General features: G+C 43.1%; 1 protein-coding gene across 2 annotated transcripts; it reads left to right on the top strand.

Annotated features, from left to right (window-relative positions):
- Positions 1 to 18256: 18256 nt before the first annotated feature.
- Positions 18257 to 25660, top strand: LOC307219217 (potassium voltage-gated channel subfamily A member 2). Of its 2 annotated transcripts, none has more exons than XM_079982218.1 (2): positions 18257 to 18394; positions 20287 to 25660. In XM_079982218.1, the coding sequence occupies exon 2, from the start codon at positions 20432 to 20434 to the stop codon at positions 21929 to 21931; it is 1500 nt and encodes a 499-aa protein (XP_079838344.1). In that variant the 5' UTR covers positions 18257 to 18394; positions 20287 to 20431; the 3' UTR covers positions 21932 to 25660. The 2 variants fall into 2 exon arrangements, with proteins under 2 accessions (XP_079838344.1, XP_079838343.1); XM_079982217.1 differs by having other exon boundaries at positions 18257 to 19000.
- Positions 25661 to 26235: the final 575 nt, after the last annotated feature.

Raw genomic sequence — 26235 nt, 5'->3', positions numbered from 1 at the left:
TAGTGGGTGCTGTAGCAAGGTGCAAAGACTGCTTGTGGATTCTGCATTGGGTCTGAAAAGCATGTTGGATGAAGCATGGAAAAACAGTGGAGTAAAGGTGATGCATTAAATGGATTGACCCAAGACAGGATGGAGGGGCTGCTGTGATGAGAATGATGGTGCTGGTGTATAAATGTGTATGCAGAGTGAGGGCCTCACAGTCAGGCACCCATTCCTTGTGTAAATACAGAAATTGATATGTATATATGCCTCAGTTGTTCTCTGTGATGTTCTAAGGCAGGTGTAGCCAATATGACCCCTACCAAATGAGAATCAGGAAGAAAAGGCAAGGGTTTAGCAAAGCTGAGGATGTTTGGCTTCTACACGTATCCACTGGTTTGGAGCAGGCTAAGGCAAGGGGTGTGTGGAGCAGTCCAGTGAGTGAGATACTTGAGGACTGAGCAACATGGGAACTGAGGACATACTTAGCTATAGGAAAGAGCATTTATTGGTGTTCACTATACACAAAGGGTGATGTCATTAAGGGAAGGGCTGGATGGAAGGGGCATTAAATGACAAAGAACACAGGCAGTAAACAACTGATAGGCATTATAATATGATTTCCCCACCAGAGAGTGGCAGAGAGGTCACAAAGGTCTCTGGCCAATCAGGTCTCAAAGTGAGGTATGGAAAAAAGGAGAGATATTTCCCAGAAAATTCAAATTTAGACTTAATTCTTAATACGACTGTTGGTAGATGCTTGTTTGCTACTTTCCTTTAGTTAGTTAATAATTGAATAAAGGCATCTTACTTGCATTAGATATGGCAAAGGTTCCAGATCCTTAATTTGGTTTTTGCTCTTACATGATCCAGAGATTCATTATGCACCTCTGTTGTTGCTGGGAAATTCCCTGTATAGCAGTTACCACGGAGAGGATATTTGACTGGAACGACTAGAGCAGCTTCTCCTGATGGGAGGATGCTTGGTTAAACTCCTGCAGCTTTCTCTGATTCCTTTGCAGCTGCCTCACATCCATATTTCGGAGTAAAGGAAAAATAAATACTTAGTTCTGGAGGATGTGCAGAGTTCCAGCTGAACTTCGTAGCATGGTACGCTCAGAGTGCCTGATGTTGATGATAGAAATAACTTTGTATGGCACTTTTAAAATAAAAAACCAGCACATGCATATTTACATTTAAGCATGTTCGTCCTCACCTTACAAATAAAACAAATTAATACAAAACAGTTGCAAAACTGTTTTGGAAATGGGAGGAATGGGAAGTGACATCATAAAGGCAAAGGGTAAAGGGACCCCTGACCATTAGGTCCAGTTGTGGCTGACTGGGGGAACTGACTGGGGTTGCGGCGCTCATCTCGCTTTATTGGCCGAGGGAGCCTCTGTACAGCTTCTGGGTCATGTGGCCAGCATGACTAAGCCGCTTCTGGCAAACCAGAGTAGCGCACGGAAACACCATTTACCTTCCCACTATTTATCTACTTGCACTTTGACTTGCTTTCGAACTGCTAGGTTGGCAGGAGCAGGGACCGAGCAACGGGAGCTCACCCTGTCATGGGGATTCGAACTGCCAACCTTCTGATTGGCAAGCCCTAGACTCTGTGGTTTAACTCACAGCACCACCTGTGTCCCATGGTCCCAAGGAACTCTCTATTGATGAAGCTGCTGCACATAAATTCAAGAATGCTGGACATTTTTAAAAAGAGCTCTCCTTAGAACAGAAGAAAAATTACCCCTGCCACTGCCACAATGTTATGCCTGCACGCAGCCTCAGCTTCAGCCTCAGTTGTGTGCATTGGTTTTTGTCTTAATTGTTCGTATACCTTGTGTCTCCAGATGCCATGGCACCATTAAGGATTATAGTAGGTGCATGATAGAATGAATCCACAATTTTGTAGTCATAATCAGCACAATCATCACTCCCTAAGCGTGCTGATTGTGACTACCACACACATTCTCTTGCACACATTCTCTTAGAAGGGCAATGGTGCCCATCTGGGATGTGCCGAAACTGAGTTCTGCCAAGTCCTGGTCGCAAAAAAGCCCTGCCCACAGGGAAATGTCAACATTGTAGCAATTCAACCACAAATAGCATTGAGATGATCCATATCACTGAGCTCAATGGGCTACCTGGTCAATAAGCCCATTCTTCAATGTATGAAAAGCCAACGAACTGTCTAAATCACTCTCCAGATCCATCAAACAAAAACTAAAGACCCACCAGGTCAACTGTTCCTGGTGAGGACAGAATTTGGGAAGATTCATGTGATCAACTACATAGGAAAGCCTGTGATGCTCTACTTTCTAATGGAAGTGGCTGGCTAAGAGTAAGAAAAGGCAGTTTCCTTGCTAGTCAGGTCTTATTATCATTGCAGAGCAGGGTTAGGGGGAAACTACATGGCTATATATAGAGAGACCACAAAGAAATGTATGAAAACATCTGGGCGGGGGGAGAGAAGAGAGAGGTTACCATGACAACTGGAACATCTCCTACAGAAAGCAAAAAAAAGGGGGGAGGGATGAGATGAAACTGTAAACAAACAAAACAAGAAAATGTAATGGGAAATCATACTGAAAGTACAATTGACATTGTGTGCCTCAAAGGGTCTTCTAGAGAACACTTAGCAACCCCTGGAATAATGGATTCTAAGCCATCTATGGAATATAAAAAAATAACAGAAGCACAGGCCAGGAGAGGATTTGAACACGCACACAGCCCAAACAGGACTCCTGATAAATTAGCTATGGCATCCATGTTAGAAAAAGCAGTAGAAAAGGTGAGCTTTGCCAGAGGTGACAGCAGGCAAGCAAGGATTTCCCTGAAGGTGGGGCAGAATGCTTAGGCCAGAGACCAGTTACGTGGTGCCATACCATAACAGAGAAGGAGTGTCTCGTTCCCAGGAGCGCTAGACTGGGAGAAAATCCTTTCAGGCCCCATCACCATTATGCATGAGCAAACCTGACAATGTTGGCTTCTCTCTGTTTCTCATTTGCCTGCTCTTCAGTCCAATTCTCTGCATTTCCACCCTGGTTTGTGAATTTATTTTTAAAGTCCTTGTTGAAAATTCACCAGCATTTTAGTGCAAATTCTCCTAATACACACATTAATTCTGTATTTTTGCCTCTTCCACACACTTTCACAAAGCAATTTTGCCCATTGTAACAGACTTTTGCATGTTTTCCCCACTAATAAATGCATTTTTATGGACCTTTTACCCCAGTATATGCTTTTTGTTTGTTTGTACATATGACTTGGCTGGAGAACAGCATTGCAAAATTCAGAGAAATGCAGATTTTGAAGGATGGCTGTGTTTCACTTTTTTCAGAAAGTGTGATTTAGCCTTTGAATGCAGACTGAATCTAATTTCTCCCCCACTTTTAATTACAATTAGTGGTACACTCTGAACATCAAAGAAAAGTTTATGTGCCAGACTTCCTGAAAAACTTTAGCAAACCCAGCTGTCTCAAAGGCATTACTGTTATGTTGTTTCCTCAAGATGTGAAAGGAAGGAATTGGGTGGACTGTTGGAGCAAGGGAATTCCAGGTTCAGTGGTCAAAAAGCCAACCTTAGGTAGTTGTGCAGACTACAGTCAGACAGTGATGAACAAATGGACATGGAAGTCCAAAGCTGCAACTCCCCATCTCATCTTTTACAGACCAGCTCCATTGTTTTTGCCCGTAGGAAAGCAGCCACCTCACTGCTATGACTGCCACAACTTTTAAAACATTGTTAATATAATTAGTTACTTAATTATAAATTTATATACAAATTAATGCCAAAATAGCCTTCTATGCAGTTTACAAAGTACAGTGGTACCTCGGGTTACAGACACTTCGAGTTACATGTTTTCAGGTTGCGTATAACCAGAAAGGGTTACTTCTGGGTTTCGCCGCATGCGCAGAAGTGCCAAATTGCATCATGTGTATGCACATGTGCAGCGCTGCAGGTTACGAATGCTGCGGGTTGTGGACGTGCCTCCGGCACAGATTACATCCACAACCTGAGGTTCCACTGTATAAAACTAAGTTGCAGAAACCAATAAAAAATAAATATCCCTAATTAAAACACACACACTCTCTCTCCCTTTTTGCAAGAGTGACATGGGTGCTAGCACAAAATGGCAGCACTCTGCACCAGTGAGTACAATGGCAATGCCTCCTCGCTGAAAAGGCACACTAAAACTGTGCCATTAAAACAATACTGCAATTGAAAACAGGAGACTCAGATAAAGAAATCGAAGGAATGCCTGGGTAAACAGGCAGATCTGCAAAAGCTGGCAGAACATTGATCTGGATGGGGCCTCTCATATTTCAGCAGGGAATGCACTCTGTACCATACCACCAGGGGGGTAGCAAGGGGGGGTGTAGTAGGTGCGATCCACCCCAGGTGTCCCCACTGAGGGGGGTGACAAAATGGCAGACGGCACTCACCATGGGGCCTCCATGCTGTACGCTCCATGCTGTACGCCCGCTGCCTCCCCCCCAGCTGTAGGGAGGCCGAGGCCCCATGGTGCCCCCTGCCCCTATGGTGTGTGCCGCCCCAGGTGCCCAAGAGGCTTCCTCCGCCGCTACATACCACTGGGGCTACTTTTCAATCTGATGGAACCCTTCTGTTTCTTCACACTGGGCCCAATCCACAAAGTTCTCTGCTCTCTCTCTCTCTCTCTCTCTCTCTCTCTCCATCCATAGATAGAGGCAAGCAGGGTGGCTGCTGCCTCATCACCAAAAAAACTCAAAAGAGGATAAGGTCTGCATTAATATGTACAATGGTACCTCGGGTTACAGACGCTTCAGGTTACAGACGCTTCAGGTTACAGACTCCGCTAACCCAGAAATAGTAACTGTGCTGCAGGATGAGAACAGAAATCGCATGGTGGCGGTGCAGTGGCAGCGGGAGGCCCCATTAGCTAAAGTGGGGAGCAGTTTCAGGTTAAGAACGGAGCTCCAGAACAAATTAAGTTCTTAACCCGAGGTACCGCTGTAGATGCAAATTTAAAAATAAATCACTCTAATTTACATAGAAATACAACACATCTCACCATCGTGGGAGGGCCATGCAACTTTTGGGCCTGCTCAGTCTGCTGTCTAGGTGTTGACTTTTGATGGGTGACTTCAGCTGATGGACTCAGTGTCACAACTGAATAGTCTAATAAAACACTGCACTTGCGTTGGAAGGAGAATTTGATTTAATTCTCGCTTAGGTTTATGGCTTAGTTCTGTTTGGTATTCATATTGATAACAGAAGACTTCGCTGTCTCTGACTAAAAATAGATGGGTTTTGCTATTCTTATCATTTGTTTATGTGGCTGATGGAAAGAAATTGGAAGAGATACTTTGCTGAAGACCATCTGCAGCATGCTCAAATAGACACATATTATATATAAAAACTATAAGGGATGTGTGAAAAACAGAAGCATTTAGCAAGGCAGGCTCTCACATCTTAATCATCTGAATCCGGGAGTTATATTTTTAAAAAGAAACCCTCATACCACACCAGGGAAGAGTCATAGCTCAGTGGCGAAGCGCATGCTATGAACACACAAGGTCCCAGATCGAATCCCTGGTTTCTCTAATTTAAAGGTCCAGGAAGCAGGTGTTATGGGAGACTTCTGCCTGTCAGTCAGAGTCAGCAGCACTGGGCTGAATGGACAAACCGTCTGATTTGACCGGATATAAGGCAACAGATATAAGGCATATACCATTTTCCAGCTGTGCAAAAGTGGTTAGCTAAAATTGCTTCTGTTGAATTGCCATCTCCCCTGTGAATGAAAATATCACACTTTCTGCACTGTGGGAAGATGAACCCCTTTCCTCCCAGGAAATAGATTGCGGCAAGGAGAAGATCAGGCTGAGTCCATCCATCAGCCACAGAAGAAGAAGCTGCGTCTTCCTCTCTGCCAGAAAGAGCTCTGCTTTAGTGCTTGCTTTCCTCTTTCCTCTGCATTTCCGAGCACAATTCAAAGTGTTGGTGCTGACCTTTAAAGCCCTAAACGGCCTCAGCCCAGTATACCTGAAGGAGCGCCTCCACCCCCATTGTTCTGCCCAGACACTGAGGTCCAGCACCGAGGGCCTTCTGGCAGTTCCCTCACGGTGAGAAGCCAAGTTACAGGGAACCAGGTAGAGGGCCTTCTCGGTAGTGGCACCCGTCCTGTGGAATGCCCTCCCATCAGATGTCAAAGAAATAAGCAACTATATGACATTTAGAAGACATCTGAGGGCAGCCCTGTTTAGGGAAGTTTTTAATGACTGATGTTTTAATGTATTTTAAATCTTTTGTTGGAAGCTGTGCAGAGTGGCTGGGGAAACCCAGCCAGATGGGTGGGGTAGAAATAAATTATTGTTATTGTTATTGTTATTGTTATTTTCCCCCTTCTGTATCATGTCTATTTGATTGCAAGCATGTGCACAAGGACTGACTTTTTGCTTTAAGAAAATGTTTGAATAGCATCGAGAAAGTTTCAGGTGCATTATAAGTTGCTGTTGCTCTTGTTATTGTGGTAGAGCTATGAATCAGCAAGACCCCCAGTTCAGATCTTGCTTCTTCCCTAATATTAGATAATCCTCTCTCTCTCCTTCAAATCCACGATGAAATAGATAATAGTAATTCCCTACAGGGCTGTTGCAAGCATTGCAAGAAAAACATATGCAAAGTACTTTGAACACTTGAAAGTACTAAATAAGTGTCAAGTGGGATTATTCGGAGAAGACTGTATTGAGCCACATTGCCCATAGTTCATCAATGCACTAGATGAACAGGCCTACCCTGGTTTGTTATGAAAATAACAAAAGATCTATCCACTCCGGAGATTTCATTTTGGAGTCATTTGGATTTCAATACAGTGGAGTCAGGTCTTCTCAATTCAGACAATTCGTGTATTTCCATATAAAGATACAGGAATAACAATAACAATAACAATAACAATAACAATAACAATAACAATAACAATAACAATAATAATAATAATAATAATAATAATAATTTATATACTATCCTTCATCCTAAGATCTCAGGGGGGTTCAGAGGGATGATCGTTATATTTGCAAGTGTAAAATGTAATAGCACTTAACATTTATACAGAGCTTCCATGTTCAAAGTGCTTCACATTAGATTCTGCTGAGTATTCCTTCCATCTGTACTTACTCAGGGCTAGCCAAGAATATATTTTAGGACTGGCCATTTAAAACACTAAACCATCACAATCTAAACTCATGAAAAGATAATTTCTGACAAATAACATTTTCACTTAAAACAGTCATTGCGTGCTTAGGGGCGGGGGGCGGGGGGGAAGAATCAAGATTTTTCCCCATGGAAAAAAACTGGGAGACAAGCCTGTGGCTCTGGTCTAGTGATGTCTGATGACCTGTATATTTCAGTTTTGCCCTTTAGCCTGCTGCTATGCAGCATCATATGCCTCTAAGTATCTCTTAGTTTCACCTTCTGCTTTATCAGCAAGTAAGTCAAATCTCCAGGTAGGGTTAGGTAGGTAGGACACAGGTGGCGCTGTGGGTTAAAGCCTCAGCGCCTAGGGCTTGCCGATCGAAAGGTCGGCGGTTCGAATCCCTGCGGCGGGGTGCGCTCCCGCTGCTCGGTCCCAGCGCCTGCCAACCTAGCAGTTCGAAAGCACCTCCGGGTGCAAGTAGATAAATAGGGACCGCTTACCAGCGGGAAGGTAAACGGCGTTTCCGTGTGCGGCTCTGGCTCTGGCTCTGGCTCTGGCCAGAGCAGCGATGTCACGCTGGCCACATGACCCGGAAGTGTCTCCGGACAGCGCTGGCCCCTGGCCTCTTAAGTGAGATGGGCGCACAACCCCAGAGTCTGTCAAGACTGGCCCGTATGGGCAGGGGTACCTTTACCTTTTTTATGCAGCATCATATGCCTCTAAGTATCTCTTAGTTTCACCTTCTGCTTTATCAGCAAGTAAGTCAAATCTCCAGGTAGGGTTACCATCTGGTCAGTTTAAAACAATATTTTTTAAAAATAAAAAATTCCAGTGCCAGTGAATAGGAAACAACACGTACACATACAATTCTGGAAGCTGAACCGCCATCCCCTCCCCTTGCCCCAATAGATGCCTTTCCTTTAATAAAAGCATGACAGGCAGCAATGAGACACCCTGGGCAGGTGTCTCCCTCATTATATACATTCAGGAGGAATTTGAAAACAACGGAAATGTTTTTCGATGTTCCTTGTGTTTTTAAATGTTTCTATTCATTTTATTTTTAATTTTATTGTTTTGCTTTGGGAGGATGAGCAGGATATAAATTTAAATAAAGAAATAAACAGCAAAGGCACGTGTGCAAAACAAAACACTGTTTACTTGCTAGTTTTGTTAATGGTCATTTACTGAAAAACTTAAATAAAATGTAAAACAACAACAACAGTATAAGTCTGCCATAGAATAGTACAACCAAAAATCTGCAAACTATGCTGAGCCATGAATGGCTGTTTTAAAAAATGCAATTGTCTCAGTTGGTGGTGTTTTGGGTTTAAGATGCTGGACTAGGGCTTGGGACTGTCTTGACCCAGGCCCTAGTGGAATGTTAACTTATGCAGATGCTCTCACTTATTATCTCCTCAGCCACAAAGGAGATTTAGTGGAACACTTTGTCTCCTCTAAGCACCTTGGGGTGTGAATACAAGACTGTATATATTGCTTTGTTCAGATATTTTGGTGCCAAGACCTCATAAGTGCTTTTAGAATGCAGAATAAATGCTGAGGTGGCCAAACTTGTAGCCTCCTCGTGATATCTTTATCGTATGGTCTCCTGCTTGCCTGTCATCCTCAGAATTGTTTTATCCAGGCTACTGCTCAAGACCTCTACTACAACCGTTTGTTTCCATGCCTATGCATTTGGACTTATGAGGGCAAGCATGTGGAGTACATTGCATGAGAAATGGCCAGCCACTTGAAACAAGCCCATGAGCAGGAATCAGATTTAACAGCTGCCAACTATTTTCTGTGCAGGGGCTCCTGTGCATTTAAACCACTGCTGAAAAAATGGAAACATTAGCAGGCAAAGCTTTTCCCCAGCATACCAATACAGTACCAATGGGGGTTCTGCTGGTCACACAGTAGTTAATGGAACAAAAGCCATGTCAGAAAAAAGCTGGCAATGTGGAATCCAGTAGGAAACATCTGTATTACGGATAGTTCCCATTTTGGTGGATGAACAGCAATGTATATGTATCCATGAGAAAACCCCCCCCCCAAAATCTGGTGGAGGTGAAGACCTTAATAACAGTTGCTTTTGGAACAGCTTTGAGCTTCCATCCCAGAGATGAAGGTTTGGGACTCAAACCGTGCAAATGGTGTATTGAAAATTGCACAGTGAGATTCACTGAGGGTGAAGAGTGATTTATATGAAGAGGCCATCAGATTCCAGAAGAGGGCAGCATTGCACACAAGCCAGTACCTTGCAAAGTCCTCTAAGCCAATTATGCATACAATGTCTCCAGGCTCATTCCTGTAGCTGTTTGAGCCCATGGCAGCTTCTCATATATATATATATATATATATATATATATATATATATATATATATATATATGAAGCTGCCATGTCATATATATATTTAGGCTAGCCCCTTTCTCTGCTACCTTCAGGATCATAAATGACACTTCTCATGCCAGTAAGCTACTCTTGTGAGCTGAGAAAAAGGAAAACAAACAAACAGAAAAAGTACAACTCCAATGTGGCTCATAAACAGACCTTTTAAACAGTTCTTGGAAGTGGCGAATGAATGCTGACAATGCAAAAGTGTGTATGTCAGATAACCAGTCCAGTGTGTATGTCAGATAACCTTCTGTTCCTCCTTACAATGCACCTGAGACCCAGGTCACACAAACAGCTGTGCAGTGGATGTTTTAAATGCAACCCTACATAGTAAAACAGCTCCTGAATGCATATGGAAAGAGTGTATCATTTATACAGTCATGTTTATTAAGTACATTAAATAAAGCAGGATATATATGTAATTCCCCCCATTACTTTTTCATATTTTCTTGGGGTGAGGACCAGGCTGAGAAATACAGTGACTATGGCATGTTAATGTCATGTGTGATGCTGACTTCATCGTAATTTCACCGCTGCTGGCAGAGGTGTCAGTGAATTGGTGGCGATGGCGGTCACCATTCGTGAAGCAGAAATGAGGGCTACGACAAGTGTGTAACACCCAGCTTGCGTTGGATTCAGCAGTACACTTCATCCTTTATTTAGTTCACTCAGGCCTGCATGAAATTGCTTTTTAAATTGTTATTATATATTGACTCCCTTTGGAGAAGACCCTTGGGAGCTTCAAAAATTGCACATTAAGGTGGCTTCTCCACAATAAGGTTGCCATGAGGAAGCTGCTTGGAGCTGCTTTGCAAAGTGGACATTCTCTGTTGCTTGTTGCTTTGTGCGCATCAGTATTCCCTATGGATTGCCCCCTCCCATACGAATCCTGGTGGTGGAGAGGAAGCAAACAGCTGAGTCCAACATGCACTGTGAGCTGGTATATATGAAACAGCCACCTTGCAAAGTTTCAGTAGAGTACAGGCAGTGATTGTACCAAAATAAGCTGCATGAAATTGGAACGGTCTCATTCAGGCAGTTTCTTGACACGTCTAATATCTGTACTTTGATCCAGAGCTCTTGTTCGACAACAGGTTGGGCACAAAAAGAATAAATAGCCACAAATCAGACTTTAGAAAGTGCAATAGTCAGAAACCAGTGGGAGAACATTTCAGCTTCCCAGGATGTCCTGTTACTGATGTTAGCGTGGCCTTTCTTGAACAAACTTCCAAGGGAGACTCCAGCATGAAGCTGCTGAATTACAACTGAATCACAAGAAGTTCCATAGTTTAACCTGGGGCCCGAATTGAGATAATAGGTTATCCCTATCTTTTCCGTAATAGATGCATTTTTATGGATGCTTTAACCCAGTATATGCATTTTTGTGCTCATTACTCAGCAGGAGAACTGCATTACAAAATTTGTAAAATGTGAATTTTCAGGGATGGCTCTGTTTAGGTCCTTGTATTGTTCAGGAAGTGTGAATTAGGTAGGTTCACATTTAAATGCAAACTGAATCCAATTCCCTCTCCCTCCCATTCCTACACTTCATGTATGTGATGAAATGGACTCTAGCCCACTGCAAGATCTCACTGGAAGCTGCCACAGCTTCTTCTCTGGAGGCTGTGGGTGTTTGTGTTTGTGTGTGTGTGTGTAGAGGACACCCACAGAGATGCCCCTTGAATTCTGCTGCCTGGGGCAGCTGCCTAAGTCTGCCTCATGGATGAAACGGCCCTGTATCCAGGTGTGTTCCCATGACCTTGTAGCTGCTGAAAAGTGAAACCATGCAGATACTAAGGTGGGAAACATTGGGGGGGGGGGCAAAAAAGGCAGGCAACACTCTTACAAACAATATTATAGTTGTGTAGAAGAGGGAATTTCAGCATGTGCAGCTTGACTATAGAAAATGAATACACCTTGTGTAATGCATAGCTTGGTGCCTCCAGAAACTGAGTTTGAGAAGCAAGTTATTGCTAAAGGGCTGAAACGTGTTAAGGGGCTGAACCCAGAAATGGCAGCTTAGACCTTTTGGATAAGAAATTTGAGTCAACTTGCCAGTCGACCACAACTCTCTCCTAAAGGTCCTTGTTTGAGAAGGCAAAATAAATGGGGGGGGGGGGCATAAATGTTGCTACAGTGTATGGTTCCAAGTTAAAGTGTTGCCTTTTTTGACTTTCTGTGGTTCAGGATTTTAAAAATAGTAAATTACAATGGAATAATTTTTGAGTGACGTAAGCTACATTTCTTTTTCTAATAAAAAGCATCAGTTCTTCCTTGCCACCCCCCCCCCGAACAATCTCTCTGCTTGAAAATCTCTCCTTTCATTGGATTTGGTGAGGCAGCAGAAGTGCTAAATTGATGCCTGGACTTGTTAATTTATTGGACAAGAGCCAATAAACTGAAGTTTGTTGCAGGCAAGATGGATGTGCTTCTCAGTGGCTCGCTTGGCTATCTAGGAAGGAGGTATCCAAGCTCTTCTACATGTGTCTCCACTCTCCTTGAGGGATCAGATTTACAACTTGACGGTTCTCATTTATCCCTTTGCCACTGAATGCAGAAGTTGTCTCCCTGGCACACAGTTTTGTTTTCATCCAGTGGCACTGCTTGGGCTGGGTGATGGGCCACAGGTCTGGGCCCCTGCATAGGGTGTAGGGGTGGAAATGGCTGGCCTTTGTTAGTAGTAGTCATCTGTAATGTCTTTCCTTTAAAAATAACCAGAGTGAGTAGGGAACAGCGTGAAGCTCCAGTCACTCAGACCTCCATCTTTGTTTCTCATAGCGCTATACCTCTGAGCCTGCTTGGGACTCTGGGAAATGAAGGTGGTGAGTGTGTGGTTGGTAGGCCAAGGGGATAAATTTAATTCTGTTTGCATTTAAAGTCAAACTGACAAAATTTGTCCTTTCTGAAACAATTTGTGAACTGAAATACAGTCCCACCCTTCAAAGTTCATGCTTCTCCCTAGTGGCGCAATGTGTACAGAAATAAGGTAAAGGGACCCCTGACCATTAGGTCCAGTTGTGGCCGACTCTAGGGTTGCGGCGCTCATCTTGCTTTATTGGCCGAGGGAGCCGGCGTGCAGCTTCTGGGTCATGTGGCCAGCATGACTAAGCCGCTTCTGGCGAACCAGATCAGTGCATGGAAACGCCATTTACCTTCCTACCGGAGCGGTACCTACTTATCTACTTGCAGAAATACATATGCATTTATTAAATGCATATATTAGTGAAAATTTCAGACAAAGCACATTACATGAGGGAAAGATGCTTTACAAAAATGTAATTTTAGCCAAAACTGGGTGCAAAAATGTATCTATTATAATAAATTCTCACTAATATGTGGATAAATTTTCATGAAGACTGAAAAAAATATTGCAAACGGATGTTGAAATGTTGAGAACTGGGAAACCCAGCCAGATGGGTGGTGTATAAATGTATTATTATTATTATTATTATTATTATTATTATTAATATTAATATTATTATTATGCTTGGGGGAAAAGAAACGGGGAGAAGGTACAACTAGTCCACCCCTCACTCCTCCTGCCTCTGCCACACATTTTAATCAGGGGAGAAAGGGGGAGACTGACATGGAAGTGGGCAAATAGTAAGACAGGAATCGGTTCCTGTTGATTTCACCAAAGCTTTTTTCCCACAGAGACTTTTGGGTGCCCTCCTTTCTTCCCATGTTACAGCCATGAACCTGGGGTGGGGATGAGTTTCCTCTTATTTGCTTTCTTAGAAGAAAGTAAAAGGGGCCTGTTAATCCCCTGCTGCATTACCTGCTGCCTACCAGATGCTAGGTAGGGAATGGAATTCTCTCTCCCACCCAGTTACCAGGCAACAAGTAGGAAGGAGCCAAGGAGAAGAGTGAAAGATGAAAACGAGTGGCCTGAAGGAGAGGGAGGGAGGGAGACCTTGGAAGGTATTTTCCCCAGGACCCCTTCTCTTTCTACCAGCTGAAGCTGGCATGCCAACTGCAACCCCTTCTGAACACAGAGAGACTGGCTACAGTGGTCCATGCCGTGCTAACTTCCTGGCTAGACTGCTGTAATATCTTAAACTTGGGACTATCTTTGAAGACTGTCCAGAAACTTCAGTGGAATGAAAATATAGTTGTTAGGCTGTTATCTGGGATCAGGGATTAGGAGGAAAACATCACAGCAGCTGCACTGGCTCCTAGTTTGCTGCCAGGCACAATTCATTCAGAGCGTTCATATGTCATAATGTACAAACAGTCAATCAATCAATCAATCAATCAATCAAATAAAAACAGAAATTTGGCAGTCCTCAGGTCTTGCTTGGATTGACAACAAATTTGGTCAGCCTGACCTATGCTGGATGGAGAACTGGAGGAGTCCAGCAATCCACTTGGACCAAATAGTATTTTCAAGACCATCAACTGTGACACTTTTTCTACTGAGGCTGTCTGTGAAGTGGGAATCACCGGCACTCTGTTTTAGTTGTTCCATTCCTATCTGGATGGCTGTTTCAGGAGGTATTTATTTATTTATTGCATTTATATTCCACTTTGTCTCCAAGGAGCTTCTCAAAACAGATAACAAAATCTATAGAGGATAAATCTGGAGTAAAATATAGATCACAACAGATACAGAAGAAGGAGAACTTGGTTTAGGGAATAAAGTCCCCACATTGGTAGCCTTTTAATGTTTGATGTTTTATCATGCTTTTAGATTTGCTGGAAACCACCCAGAGTGGCTGGGGCAACCCAGTCAGATGGGCGAGGTACAAATAATAAAATAATAATTATTATTATAGTTAAAGTGATGGATGTGGAAAGAGGCAGTGTTTTCATCCCAATCATACCCTGGCTCCATTTCCAGGCAACCAATTCAGCTGACCTGGCTTGGCTCCAGATGTTCTTGGGACAGGCCTGAATCTTCAAGAGTGCATAAACAACATCAGTTCTAAAAGATGAAAACAGTCCTTCATTGAAAGCTAAGAATATATAAATACACACACACTGTTACAATTAAGCAACAGAGTGTAATATATATCATACAATCATGGAATTGTAGAGTGGGAAGGTACCCCCAAAGGCAATCTAGTCAATGCAGGAATCTCAGCATACCTTACTATCCAACCTCTCCTTAAAAACCTCCAAGGTAGGAGAATCCACCACTTCCCGAGGGAGACTGTTCCACTGCCAAGCAGGTCTTACAGAAGTCTTATCAGAAGACCGAACGCCAGATGATAGTCTGCTTCAACTAATTAGTCGTTTTCAATCTCATCCATTTAATCTAGTGTCTTTGGGAAGAGTGATAACACCACACTCCCGAGAAAATGTATCCCTTTCTGTACATTACTGGCTAACAGAATTCCTTTGCCTGTGCTGCTGCTTTTTTGTTGATAGATCATTAGCAGTAAGTGCAATTTGTGCACACACACAATAATTAGACACAATAAATGCAGTTACCCAGGTTTATGGAATATTCCACTCAAATATCATTCTCACAGGGCAAAACATAACAAATTGTGGAAATAATACAGATTGGCAAAGTTGGGGAAAGTTAAAGAAAAAAGAGCAGATGCTAAAAGATATATACATGCTACATTTCTCTCAAATCTTTAAATCTATTCTGTAAATCATTGAGGATCCCTAGGGGATTGAGAATTTTAAAAAAAATCCAGATTTATTTAACCAGCACATGGATTTATTTTTTAAAATGGGCATCTATTTTGAACAAATGCTCTATGGACTTAATATTACTACTATCTGAACGTTCTAACATGGAAATACAGAAGGTAAATAAAAGCTGTTCAGGATTGTGAAACAGGGCTAATAGCATATCACAAGATAAAGCATGATGGCAAGAAGGTACGCAAAAGGAATTGAATGTATACATAAAGGACTTAAAAGCTGTCAAGATTAAGAAGTTTTAAATGCGATGAATGGGATGATAAAAATAGAGAAAGCATATCCCTGGTTGAATCAAAAGGATCCTACCAAAAAGGTAGTTGCATTCCAAGAATCTCATAGTTTTTCTTCAGACCCCGGAAGCAGCAACAAATATGGAGATTCTTCGGCTATCTCAGAGAGAGAGAGAGAGAGAGGACTGCAATAAAGATAGGAGCAACACTTTTTTGGAGCATTACCCAGTGTTAAGATGGTCAGGATGATGCAGAGGCTGATGCAACTCCCTTGTATCAAGGAGAAGGTGGATTTGATAGTAAATTTATCATCTCATGAACTAAATGCAGATGAGAAATCCATCTTAAGCAGCAGGAATTGGGAAAATGTCCATAGCTGTATTTATTGGCAAGCAGAAGCTCAGCAACTCAGCAGATGACTTCCTACAAAGGGAAGACTAGGACTGAGCTATGGAGGGAAGCACACCCAGATAATGGAGCAGAGCTTCAACTGCAGTTCAGAGATGTCTCTTAAAGAGACCACACTTGCCATATGTACAAAGATAAAATTGACTTTTGTTGCTGTGCCCAGATTTGCTTCTCGCCCCATGTGACCCCCAGAAGGGAATGTGGTCCTCTGGCTGAAAAGATTCCCTTGATGTAGGGAGACACTTGAAACATGAAACTGAGAGGTGAAGTCACCTCATATAGCTAAATATAAATGACCACAGATGTTGCAAGCCTCCCAGCAGTCAATGGAGGCAATTTAAGCATCCTTGTTCAACCTCATAAGAGGGTTGAGATCAAGGTCACACCCACACATGGCTTCCCCCAAAGAATCATGGGAACTGTAGTTCACCCCTCACATAGCTACAATTCCCAGCACCCTTAGCAAATTACAGTTCCTAGGATTCATGCCCTTTAAATGCTCCAAGTGTGGAAATAAATCCAGACTGCTTCCTTTATTTCAAACGGTGTATTGTTTCTGCCACTGAAACATGTATTTGGACTATTTCAGAATTTTTTTCATTTGCTGTGTACTGCTAAAATTAATAAAAGATAAGGAGAGCCTTGCGGGGTCAGGCCAAAGGCCTCTCTAGTCAAACACTGTTGACCAACCAGATGCCTCTTGAGAAGGCCTCAAACAAGACGTGAGTCCCACAGCCCTCCTAATATCAAGTTGTTAGTCTTGATATAAAACCCAGAACGTTGGCTTTCTGTCAGGCAAACAGATGTATTTTCAGGATGTGTGCCATTGTCAGGAATAAACTGGTACCTATTGCCCAAGAAAATAGGTGCCTAATAAATAGGTAGAGTTGGGAATTCTGGAGTTGGGCCTAAGGACTCATTCATGCATTCATGTTAATCACTCAATGACTGCCAGATGAAGTGATGACTTCTAATTGTATAACCATCATGCATCATTCACTACAACCAGAGCTTTCATCATATTACCTCTCAGCCACCATCTCAGATGCCATCTTTTCCAACAGGGGCAATCTACACCTTCAAAGGTAAGGCTCGGAGTGACCTCAGCCATCGTCTGACAAACACACATGTGTGAGTTGTTGATTGTACTACGGACCCATTAGGGAGGTTATACAGACCTGCTGCAAAGAAACTGCAGACCAGGGAAAATTCCTAACTGAGAAACAATTATATTTGCACTTTTACCAAGCTCATTGGTCACTAAAACTATTACATGTGTTGTAGTGGCAGCAAATGTCCATAGTTTTTTAAAAAAATGGTAATTAGTCACTGCTTCAGAAAGGAAAAGAAAAGTCACCGAAGCTTTTCTTTTTTACTAATATGAATTGTTATCAGGGATTGTAAAGCTCACTCTCTCCATTTCTCTCTTTGTCTCCTAAGCTCTGTCTCCTTTAAATTAGCTTCCTCTGTTCACAGGTAAGGAGGGGCGCCACAGCACAGAAAGCTTGTTATGTATTCGCTGCATGCCTAACTGCAGAACCAATTGTAAGCCGCTGCTCACCTCCCCCCACACCCCAGTTAAATAGAGGTTTACCACAAACTGTGAAAATGGATGCTTCATATTTTGAATGAAAAGGGTAAATCAAACACAGCCTTTCCCTTGGTGCGTGCACCTCACTGCCTCTGGAGATTATGCTGAACATTGCTGTAGTGTGTGGCCTGCCTCATGCCTGTCCAGTGATTGATTTCATCCATTCGCCGCACCCCTGCAGGCATTTACCTGATGTGGTTCACGCACTGCAAAGACCCCAATACATCTTCATTAGCCAAATCTATATGCATGAGGATACACATGCACACACAAACAAACATATTTATGTCCTTCTACGAATTGCGGATCAAAGATGCATGAAATATTGAATAGCACCTAGACTGGAGGAGGAATTTAAAATATGATAAGCACAGACGACACTATAACATTTGTATAATGAAAATTTCCATCACTATTAAGATGCCAAAATAAAAATTAACCTGCTGGAAGATTTTCTCTCTCTCTCTCTCTCTCATTTGCTGATGATTCACCTTGACTTTGTGTGATATTAGGGAGGGAGGCAGGGAGGGAGGGAGGGAGAGACAATATAAAAGCCAAGGTTAGATTTTGCTTTTGTTCCATTTTGTGCACATCAGGTTGATTGTAAACGATGCCTCCCATTTGGCATTCAGAAATATTGCCTTAAAAACCCTCCGTTCCCAAGGGGGGTGGATTCTCTTAGCAATTCAAAGGAGAAGGAGGAGGCAGAGGGAGGGAGGGAGGGAGGGGGGAAGAGAATGGAGCATATGATAACTGTCTATGATTTTGCCTTGGTAAACAAGGGGTTAAGTATAGCAGTTGAAGGCTGCAAGCTTTGTCAGGGTTGTACTATTTTTCTAATGCACAAGGAGAAGGGAGGCTAGGAGACAGGAGACAAGGGGGAAATCCAGGGAATGGAGAATCTGAAGCACACCCTGAAGGGATGATGATGGTGATGGGCATCAAGAAAGATAACAGGTCAGGTGCATGCAAAAATCTCTGCCTTAAGGACTAAGACTAAAAGGTGGTATTTCATTTGCCTCCCCTCCCTTAGTTCTTGAATCCTGACTCTGAGTGGTTAAGGAAGGCGGCTGTCTACTGCTGAGGATGGGATGCCAGGGAGTCTCTCTTGGGGAGCAAAAATCCTTTGGTTGGGCTTAGCAACAAGAAGGCAAAAAACCCACAAAAAAATTGCAGTATCCTGAGAAGAGAACTGAATAGTCTCCTGTGGCTATCAGTGAGGTGGGCATCCACTTAGACCAAGCCAGAGGCTGGACAGCTGGTAATGCTGCATTGTGCTAAGGACATGGAAATCTCAGCGGGGGCTTCTGGCTGAGACCTCGAGCCCACATGGGGTCTTCTTCAGGGGCTTAGGAGGGCCAAGCCTTTCCAGGACATGTCCTGCATGCGGAATGAAGTCCAGAGCTTCTTTGATGTGGACCCGGCCGCAGCTGGATGAGCTCTGCATGGCAGAGAGCGTGTTGCACTGTTTCTCTTACTGAGAGGAGGAAGATCAAGAGGGAGACCACACTGCAGAGGACCCTGCGCCAGCCAGGCTGCATAGACCGACACAAGTGCCGAATGGTGTGTAGACTACCACTTCTACCCTCAGCAATATACAGCTCTCTCTCTCTCTCTCTCTCTCTCTCTCTCTCTCTCTCTCTCTGTGTGTGTGTGTGTGTGTGTGTGAAAGAGTGTGTGTTTGTGTCTCTGTGTGAGAGAAATATAGCTCTGTTTTTATGCCACCACAGTTGCTCTCCTTGTTTCATCCAAGATAGCTAGAGCTTGCAATACAGCTCTGTGAGGGAAGGGCTACATTTGGACAAAAACAAACAACCCCCCTCCTGGTGTTCTTTGCAGATGCTGTTTTAAATCCCATCCAGCACTGTCTTACTGCTGGTTTTCCAGGCAACGTCACACCTCTTGAGGACACTGGGGACATCAGGGTTTGTTTGTTTTTTGCTGAGTATAGCATCTTTCCACTATCATACAGAAGGATTTCAATTCAGACAGGCACTGCCCTGAGCAAAGGGCTACAAGAACTACCAAATTTTTTTTCCAGTCACCACCTCATTGCAAACCTCATTGCAAATTTCTTTCTTTCTTTCTTTCTTTCTTTCTTTCTTTCTTTCTTTCTTTCTTTCTGGCTCACCATATTGCCTGAGGAACTTATGGGAATCTTGGAAACCTCTGTGTTTCTCTCTAAGGTCAGGGAGTCAGTGTGAGAGACACTGAGCGTTCCTCCATCAAGGTAAACGTGTGCCTTGTTTTTTGCTTGCTCTTATTCCTTAGGCAATTGTTAAGAGAGGAGCCTCAGCACAGAAATGCAGCAGGGGAAAGCTAGCAAAGAGCACTTGCACACTAGAAAACAGTGGAGAAGGAGGGGTGGGAGGAAGGAAGGAAAGGGAGGGAGACTGGACTGCAAAAGTCAAAAGAGATTAAGGTAGGGATGCAGCATGTTAAATGTGCACGATGCTGTTTGATGAAACAGAGTGCTTAATGTTTACCTCTGAGTCACCAGGGTATTCCTTGAGTTGAATGCTCAAGTCCCAGGTGCCGCATGGGCAAATCTTAACACTTCAATGCAGGAGCAAACTCTAGGCAGCCTTTGAAGTTCTTTGAATAAACTGTTGGCTGTGGGGGAGAAAGAAACCCCACTTATGTTGTGTGATATGTTTGCCAGGGAGAAAGCACCCTTCCTTTATTCTTGTTTCTTTTAGCCCTTCCTTAAATGGCATAGCATGGGGTGATGGGAGTATTTTTAGACTACGCTTGAGGATGCAAATTAAAAGCAACCCATTTATGTTTTGTATACATTGTGAAGAAAGAGGAGGCTAATGCTCATGGTGCTATTTGTTTCTCTCTTTCAGCTGGACAGGCTTCCTTTACATCCTCTCTACGTTTTCATGAGCCACTTCCAAGCCCATGCGCAGACCCTTCTGGCAGGTGTTAGAGTCCCCCTGAACCTCATCCCACCACCAGACATTCAGAAAAGTTTAGCTTAAAGGCCTAAATATGACAGTTGCCACTGGAGATCCCACAGATGAAGCAGCAGCTTTGCCTGGTCATCCTCAGGACACCTACAACCCAGAAACTGACCATGAATGTTGCGAGAGGGTGGTCATCAACATCTCGGGACTGCGCTTTGAAACACAGCTCAAGACACTTGCTCAGTTTCCAGAGACCTTGTTAGGAGACCCTAAAAAGAGAATGAGATATTTTGATCCCCTTCGGAATGAGTATTTCTTTGACCGAAACAGACCCAGCTTTGATGCTATTTTGTACTACTACCAGTCTGGTGGCAGGTTGAGGAGGCCTGTTAATGTCCCCTTAGACATCTTCTCAGAAGAGATAAGGTTTTATGAACTTGGGGAAGAAGCTATGGAGATGTTTCGGGAGGATGAAGGTTACATCAAGGAAGAAGAGCGGCCTTTACCAGAGAATGAGTTTCAGAGACAAGTGTGGCTGCTGTTTGAGTATCCAGAAAGCTCTGGGCCAGCCAGGATTATAGCAATTGTCTCTGTCATGGTCATTTTGATCTCAATTGTAAGCTTCTGCCTGGAAACTTTGCCTGTGTTCCGGGATGAGAATGATGAGATGCATGGCAGCAGTAGCAACCCAAGCTCTTACTCCAATAGCACTATGGGGTCTCAGCAGCAAACATCTTTCACAGACCCTTTCTTTATAGTGGAGACACTCTGCATTATTTGGTTCTCCTTTGAGTTCTTGGTGAGATTCTTCGCCTGCCCCAGCAAAGCTGGCTTTTTTACCAACATCATGAACATCATTGACATTGTAGCCATCATCCCCTACTTCATCACACTTGGAACGGAACTGGCTGAGAAACCAGAAGATGGCCAACAAGGTCAGCAGGCAATGTCTCTTGCCATCCTTCGAGTGATCCGCCTGGTGAGGGTCTTCAGGATCTTCAAGCTCTCCAGGCACTCCAAGGGATTGCAGATCCTCGGACAGACCCTGAAGGCCAGCATGAGGGAGCTGGGCCTCTTGATATTTTTCCTCTTCATTGGTGTCATTCTCTTCTCCAGTGCTGTCTACTTTGCAGAGGCCGACGAGAGCGATTCTCAGTTTCCCAGCATCCCTGATGCTTTTTGGTGGGCCGTGGTTTCCATGACAACAGTTGGCTATGGAGACATGGTCCCCACGACCATAGGTGGGAAAATAGTTGGTTCCTTGTGTGCCATTGCAGGTGTATTAACAATTGCCTTACCAGTGCCGGTTATAGTGTCCAATTTCAACTACTTCTATCACCGTGAGACAGAGGGAGAGGAGCAAGCTCAATACTTGCAAGTCACCAGCTGCCCAAAGATCCCTTCTTCCCCTGACCTAAAGAAAAGCAGAAGTGCCTCCACTATTAGTAAGTCTGATTATATGGAGATACAAGAAGGTGTGAATAATAGCAATGAGGACTTTAGAGAGGAGAACTTGAAAACAGCCAACTGCACCCTAGCTAACACAAACTATGTTAATATAACCAAAATGCTAACTGATGTCTAGCTAATAATAATAATAATAAAACAACCCTAATAACTTATTTAAAACTTGAGTGGAACAATTGCAGATGTTGCATAATACCTTGCATTGTAGTTAATACAAAATGTTCTACAACGTGTATTGGTTCTGCATGGGAAGCAATAGTCGTGTAAGTGACTCTTTTTAACATTTGATGCTCAATAAGCTTTCATGCAACCCCTCCTCCCCATCACAGACTTCTGGTTTTCCAATTGTATGGCACAATTAAAGCAAAATTATGTCACAATATCAAATGAAAGGCATTGGAGAAAAACAAAACAAACCACCTCCCCATGTAAACAACAGTAACAAACAAATGCCAACTAGCATAAAGATAATTTAATATAGAACTCAGCCCATGCAAAAATATATCCCAAGGAAATAGTATGCAACTATACATCTAGCTTTCAAGCTTCAGGAATTATACAAAAGGTCATGCATAGTTTAATTAATGGAACATCCATCCAAATTACTTTAAGGTTCAGATTTCCAGATCAGAAATGCCAAAGGGAGAATGTACCATGCAGGGTCATGCTTCTGAACCAAAAATGCTGCATTGGATTCATCCACTGCAGCACGCCAGTGTGAGGCTCGCGGGAGGCACTGTTTAGTAGGACATTTTCTGTTGCTTTGGTAGAGATACATCAAGAGCCTGGAGACATTTCTTTTTTTAAAGAACACATGTATTATTATTTTTTGCTGGTTTGGGGGTCACCGACATATTCAGGACTGAAAAGCATCTTGTTTCAAATGCTGGAGCAACTAAGCTGTGGCCTAGAATATATTTATACTGCAGTGAAATTTAACCCAGTATTACAGTAAAGCTGCATGGATATTTGTTGCATGGATCTTAATATTTAATACACAAAAATATATCTATTTTCTTAAGTAGACTATAGAGTATACCTGTTTATAGTGTTCCTAGATTCTCCAGTGGCTTGAAGGAGATTTGTGGACATAAAAGGGGGAGAAAGGGAATGTGTTGGGGATGGATGTGGGCCGACCACAAATTTGATAACCAAGGCAAATGCCCTAGGTGTTTGCTTGCATGAGGGTGCAACCCAGGAAAGGTGATATGAAGAGTACACACCTGTCTTCCACATGTAGGGAGGAACTGGTAATTTATTCATAGTGGTATCATATGCAGAGATGTACATCTGACCAGAGATGGCCAGGCTTATTTGTGACTAAAACATTGCTGGGTGACACTGTTAGGCAAATGTAAGCTCAGACCCACAATAAATATTGCTCACAGTGCTTGGAGGCGTAGCTAGTTTGAGATCCACAGCTAAGATGCAACAGTATAGAGTGCCAATGACTTTGTCTGAACTTTGTTGACTTGCGTCTTCTGGTGGTGATGGGGCTTATACGATAATGCCAGCCCAAGGTCATTTGTTCAGGTGTGGGCAAAGTTGGCCCATGGAAATGAGTCTTGACGGAGTTGCCCCAGCTGAGGAGATGGCTGTGGATGGATACATGCAACGCATGGCTTGGAAGTTAAGGCTTCCTTTGGGATGTTGCTATCATGTGGTGGAGTCAATATTCCTCAGCTTTAGAGTAAATACAATCCAGGTCTACTCCCAATGGGCTAATCTGTTGGGGAAATGGGCAATATGGTAGCAGAATTTGGCCAACCTCACACATCAGAATCAGATCCATTCTTTTGAGTCAAGGAGGCAATAAGACTCCTGGTTGGACTGCTCTTCATAGACTGGCATTTTAGCTTGGTAGTGTCCCGTTGATGCGGCTGCTCCAGCTCTCAAGGGAAAGGATAGTAAAGGCTCATTCTGCTATCAACATCCTAGGAACGTGGCTTTTGGAACCAGTGTTTAAAAGAGTGAGGCCAATATCCCCTTCTTGTCATCAGTAATAAAAAAGATGATGACCCTTCTAAGCCAACAGGATTTGGTTCTGAGGCCACCATGGGTGTCCTATTTCCTGAGCTGCTAAACACGGTATGATTATTTGAAATAGCACACTCAGATACATCCACAGTGTGTGTGTGTGCTTATATCATATTTAGAAGCTTAGGATTTGGAGACTATGTGAGAAGCCCCCTCTATATATACCCACCCATGCCATAGGGAGCAAATGGAGCAAAACTGAAATCCCCAACCAGATCAATCATGTGGATCCTGCAAGTATTACTCAGGCAGCTTGCTTATGGGTCCTGATCTTGCATTGGTATGGATGATGGATGCCTTGTGAGGACCAAAAATTCACCAGACCAAAAGAATGTGTTGAGCATGTGATCTGATTGGATCTGTACAGAATTTGGCAACAAGGTAAAGCAGATCCACTGTTGCTTATTTACTTATTGCACCCCACTCAACTCACTTTCAACAGCTTAGCATTGAACATAATATAGGTTGAATGGGATACATGCTGAAGCAATCACCTAATTTATTGATTGTGTGCCAAACTCTATACAATCCACTTAACCTGCATTCTTAATGAACCACCTGGGTTGCGTGTATTGGCCCTAACCCATATGCTTGTGCCAAGAGGGGCAATATATCACAACAACACCCGCCCCCCCTTTAAACAGAGTATAAGCGACATGCAGGCCTTGTTTTGATTCTACACCTGTTGCAGGACAGCTGACTCTCACTTTTTGAATATGAACCCCCCCCCCAAAAAAAAAACCCATTAGATTCACATGATAAAATGTGGGTCAATTTCTTGATCTCCCCCCAACCCTGCACTGCCCCTGCCAAAGAAAGACAATTTCTCTAACCTTCTTGGCAGTCACTGCTGAAAAGATGTATAAAAAAGAAAGCTGTCAGGGTTTTCTAACAGCTTATGATTTGAGGGGCTTACTAATTATTTCACACATCAGCAGTGCTGGAGTTTGCATTGCAGGATTAGGGCCACCTATGTCACAGTGCCTTGGACCATTCTTGTAGAATGCTGACAATGGAAGAGCTTGGCATCACATCTCTAATTGCTTGCTCTCCAACTATGCTATGAATTTAAAAGGCTAATTTTGGAATATCTTCCATTGCAGTGAGCAGGGATGGAATAATCCTTCCTATTGCCTTAAGCCACTGCTAAAAATATTCTGTCCTCTCCACCACTCTGTCTGTAAAGGAATCATAAATATTCGTGGTTAAAGATCCATGCGGGATACTCCTGTACATTAGGGGGAAATCATTGCAGTCTATGCAAAAAAATCCATGAGGAAGGGGGTTACTTCAGGGACTTCCACTGGGTACTGTCCTCATGTAATTATGGGGTAGGATCCATGGAACATCAGAGAGTAAGGGAGGCAAAGCTAAGCCTACTGATTTCAATGGTAGTTGAGGTTATTCATGCTAGGAGTATGTTCAAGATAGAATTTCAAGGAAGAAGCCTAGTACTTCTGAGGAGGGGACTCACTGCTGCTATTTCCCAGCATCTTAGGTTGGATCCAGACTAGTACTATTTCACTGAATTTTCAATTGCTGCTCTTGTACTTGGGTTTGCGCATTATCTAACTCCACACTTGTTTTCATGCATTTCCCATTCTGCCTCTCGGAATTGCAGACTTTGACTTTTTAATGCCCTCACCCTAATATAAAGTTGATTGTATTTGCAATCCCAACTGTGTGATCACCTATTGAACGCCCCCTGCCCCAAAAGGTGCAGCGTATCAAAAAGGAGTGGTCCCTGTATGGGAAGTAACCTTGAAGGGGCATCCTAAATTGCCTGGTCTCAGCATCAAAAGCAATTGGCAGTAGATAAGGTGATCAGGTGCCACCAGAAGTGAAACTCAATGCATATGTTAAGATACAGGTAGAGGAGCAATCTGAGACTTCATCTGAGGCCAGTTGCATAAAAGCTTACACCTCTTATGAAGTACAGTACTAAAAAAAAAAAAAGTTTGTTTATGAGAAAGAGGTGGGAGGGGAAACCCAGGAATGAAACTCTAAACAGGACTAAAAGGTCATGAAACATTATCTTGAAATGTACCTCCTTATTGCACAAAACTCTATAGCAGAGTATGTTTGAAATGTTGGACACATCTTTATAGCTCATCATCTTGCTGCCTGATCCATCCCATCTGCAGTGGCAATAACCTGAAGCTTTAGATCCTTATCTAGCACCATCCTGGACATTTTTTCTGGTGGCTCAGTTTAAGAGTGCCAATCTAGGAACTTTACAAAAGCCACTATGGTTGGTCAAGCTTCTAGGGGGAATAGCTGCACACTTGGGAGTATCTATCATCTATCTATCATCTATCTATCATCTATCTATCTATCTATCTATCTATCTATCTATCTATCATCTATCTATCTATCTATCTATCT

The sequence above is a fragment of the Podarcis cretensis genome (genome assembly GCF_951804945.1).
Source record: "Podarcis cretensis genome assembly, chromosome: 6".
NCBI classification, from domain to species: Eukaryota; Metazoa; Chordata; class Lepidosauria; order Squamata; family Lacertidae; genus Podarcis; species Podarcis cretensis.
This window is presented reverse-complemented; position numbering and strand designations above follow the sequence as displayed.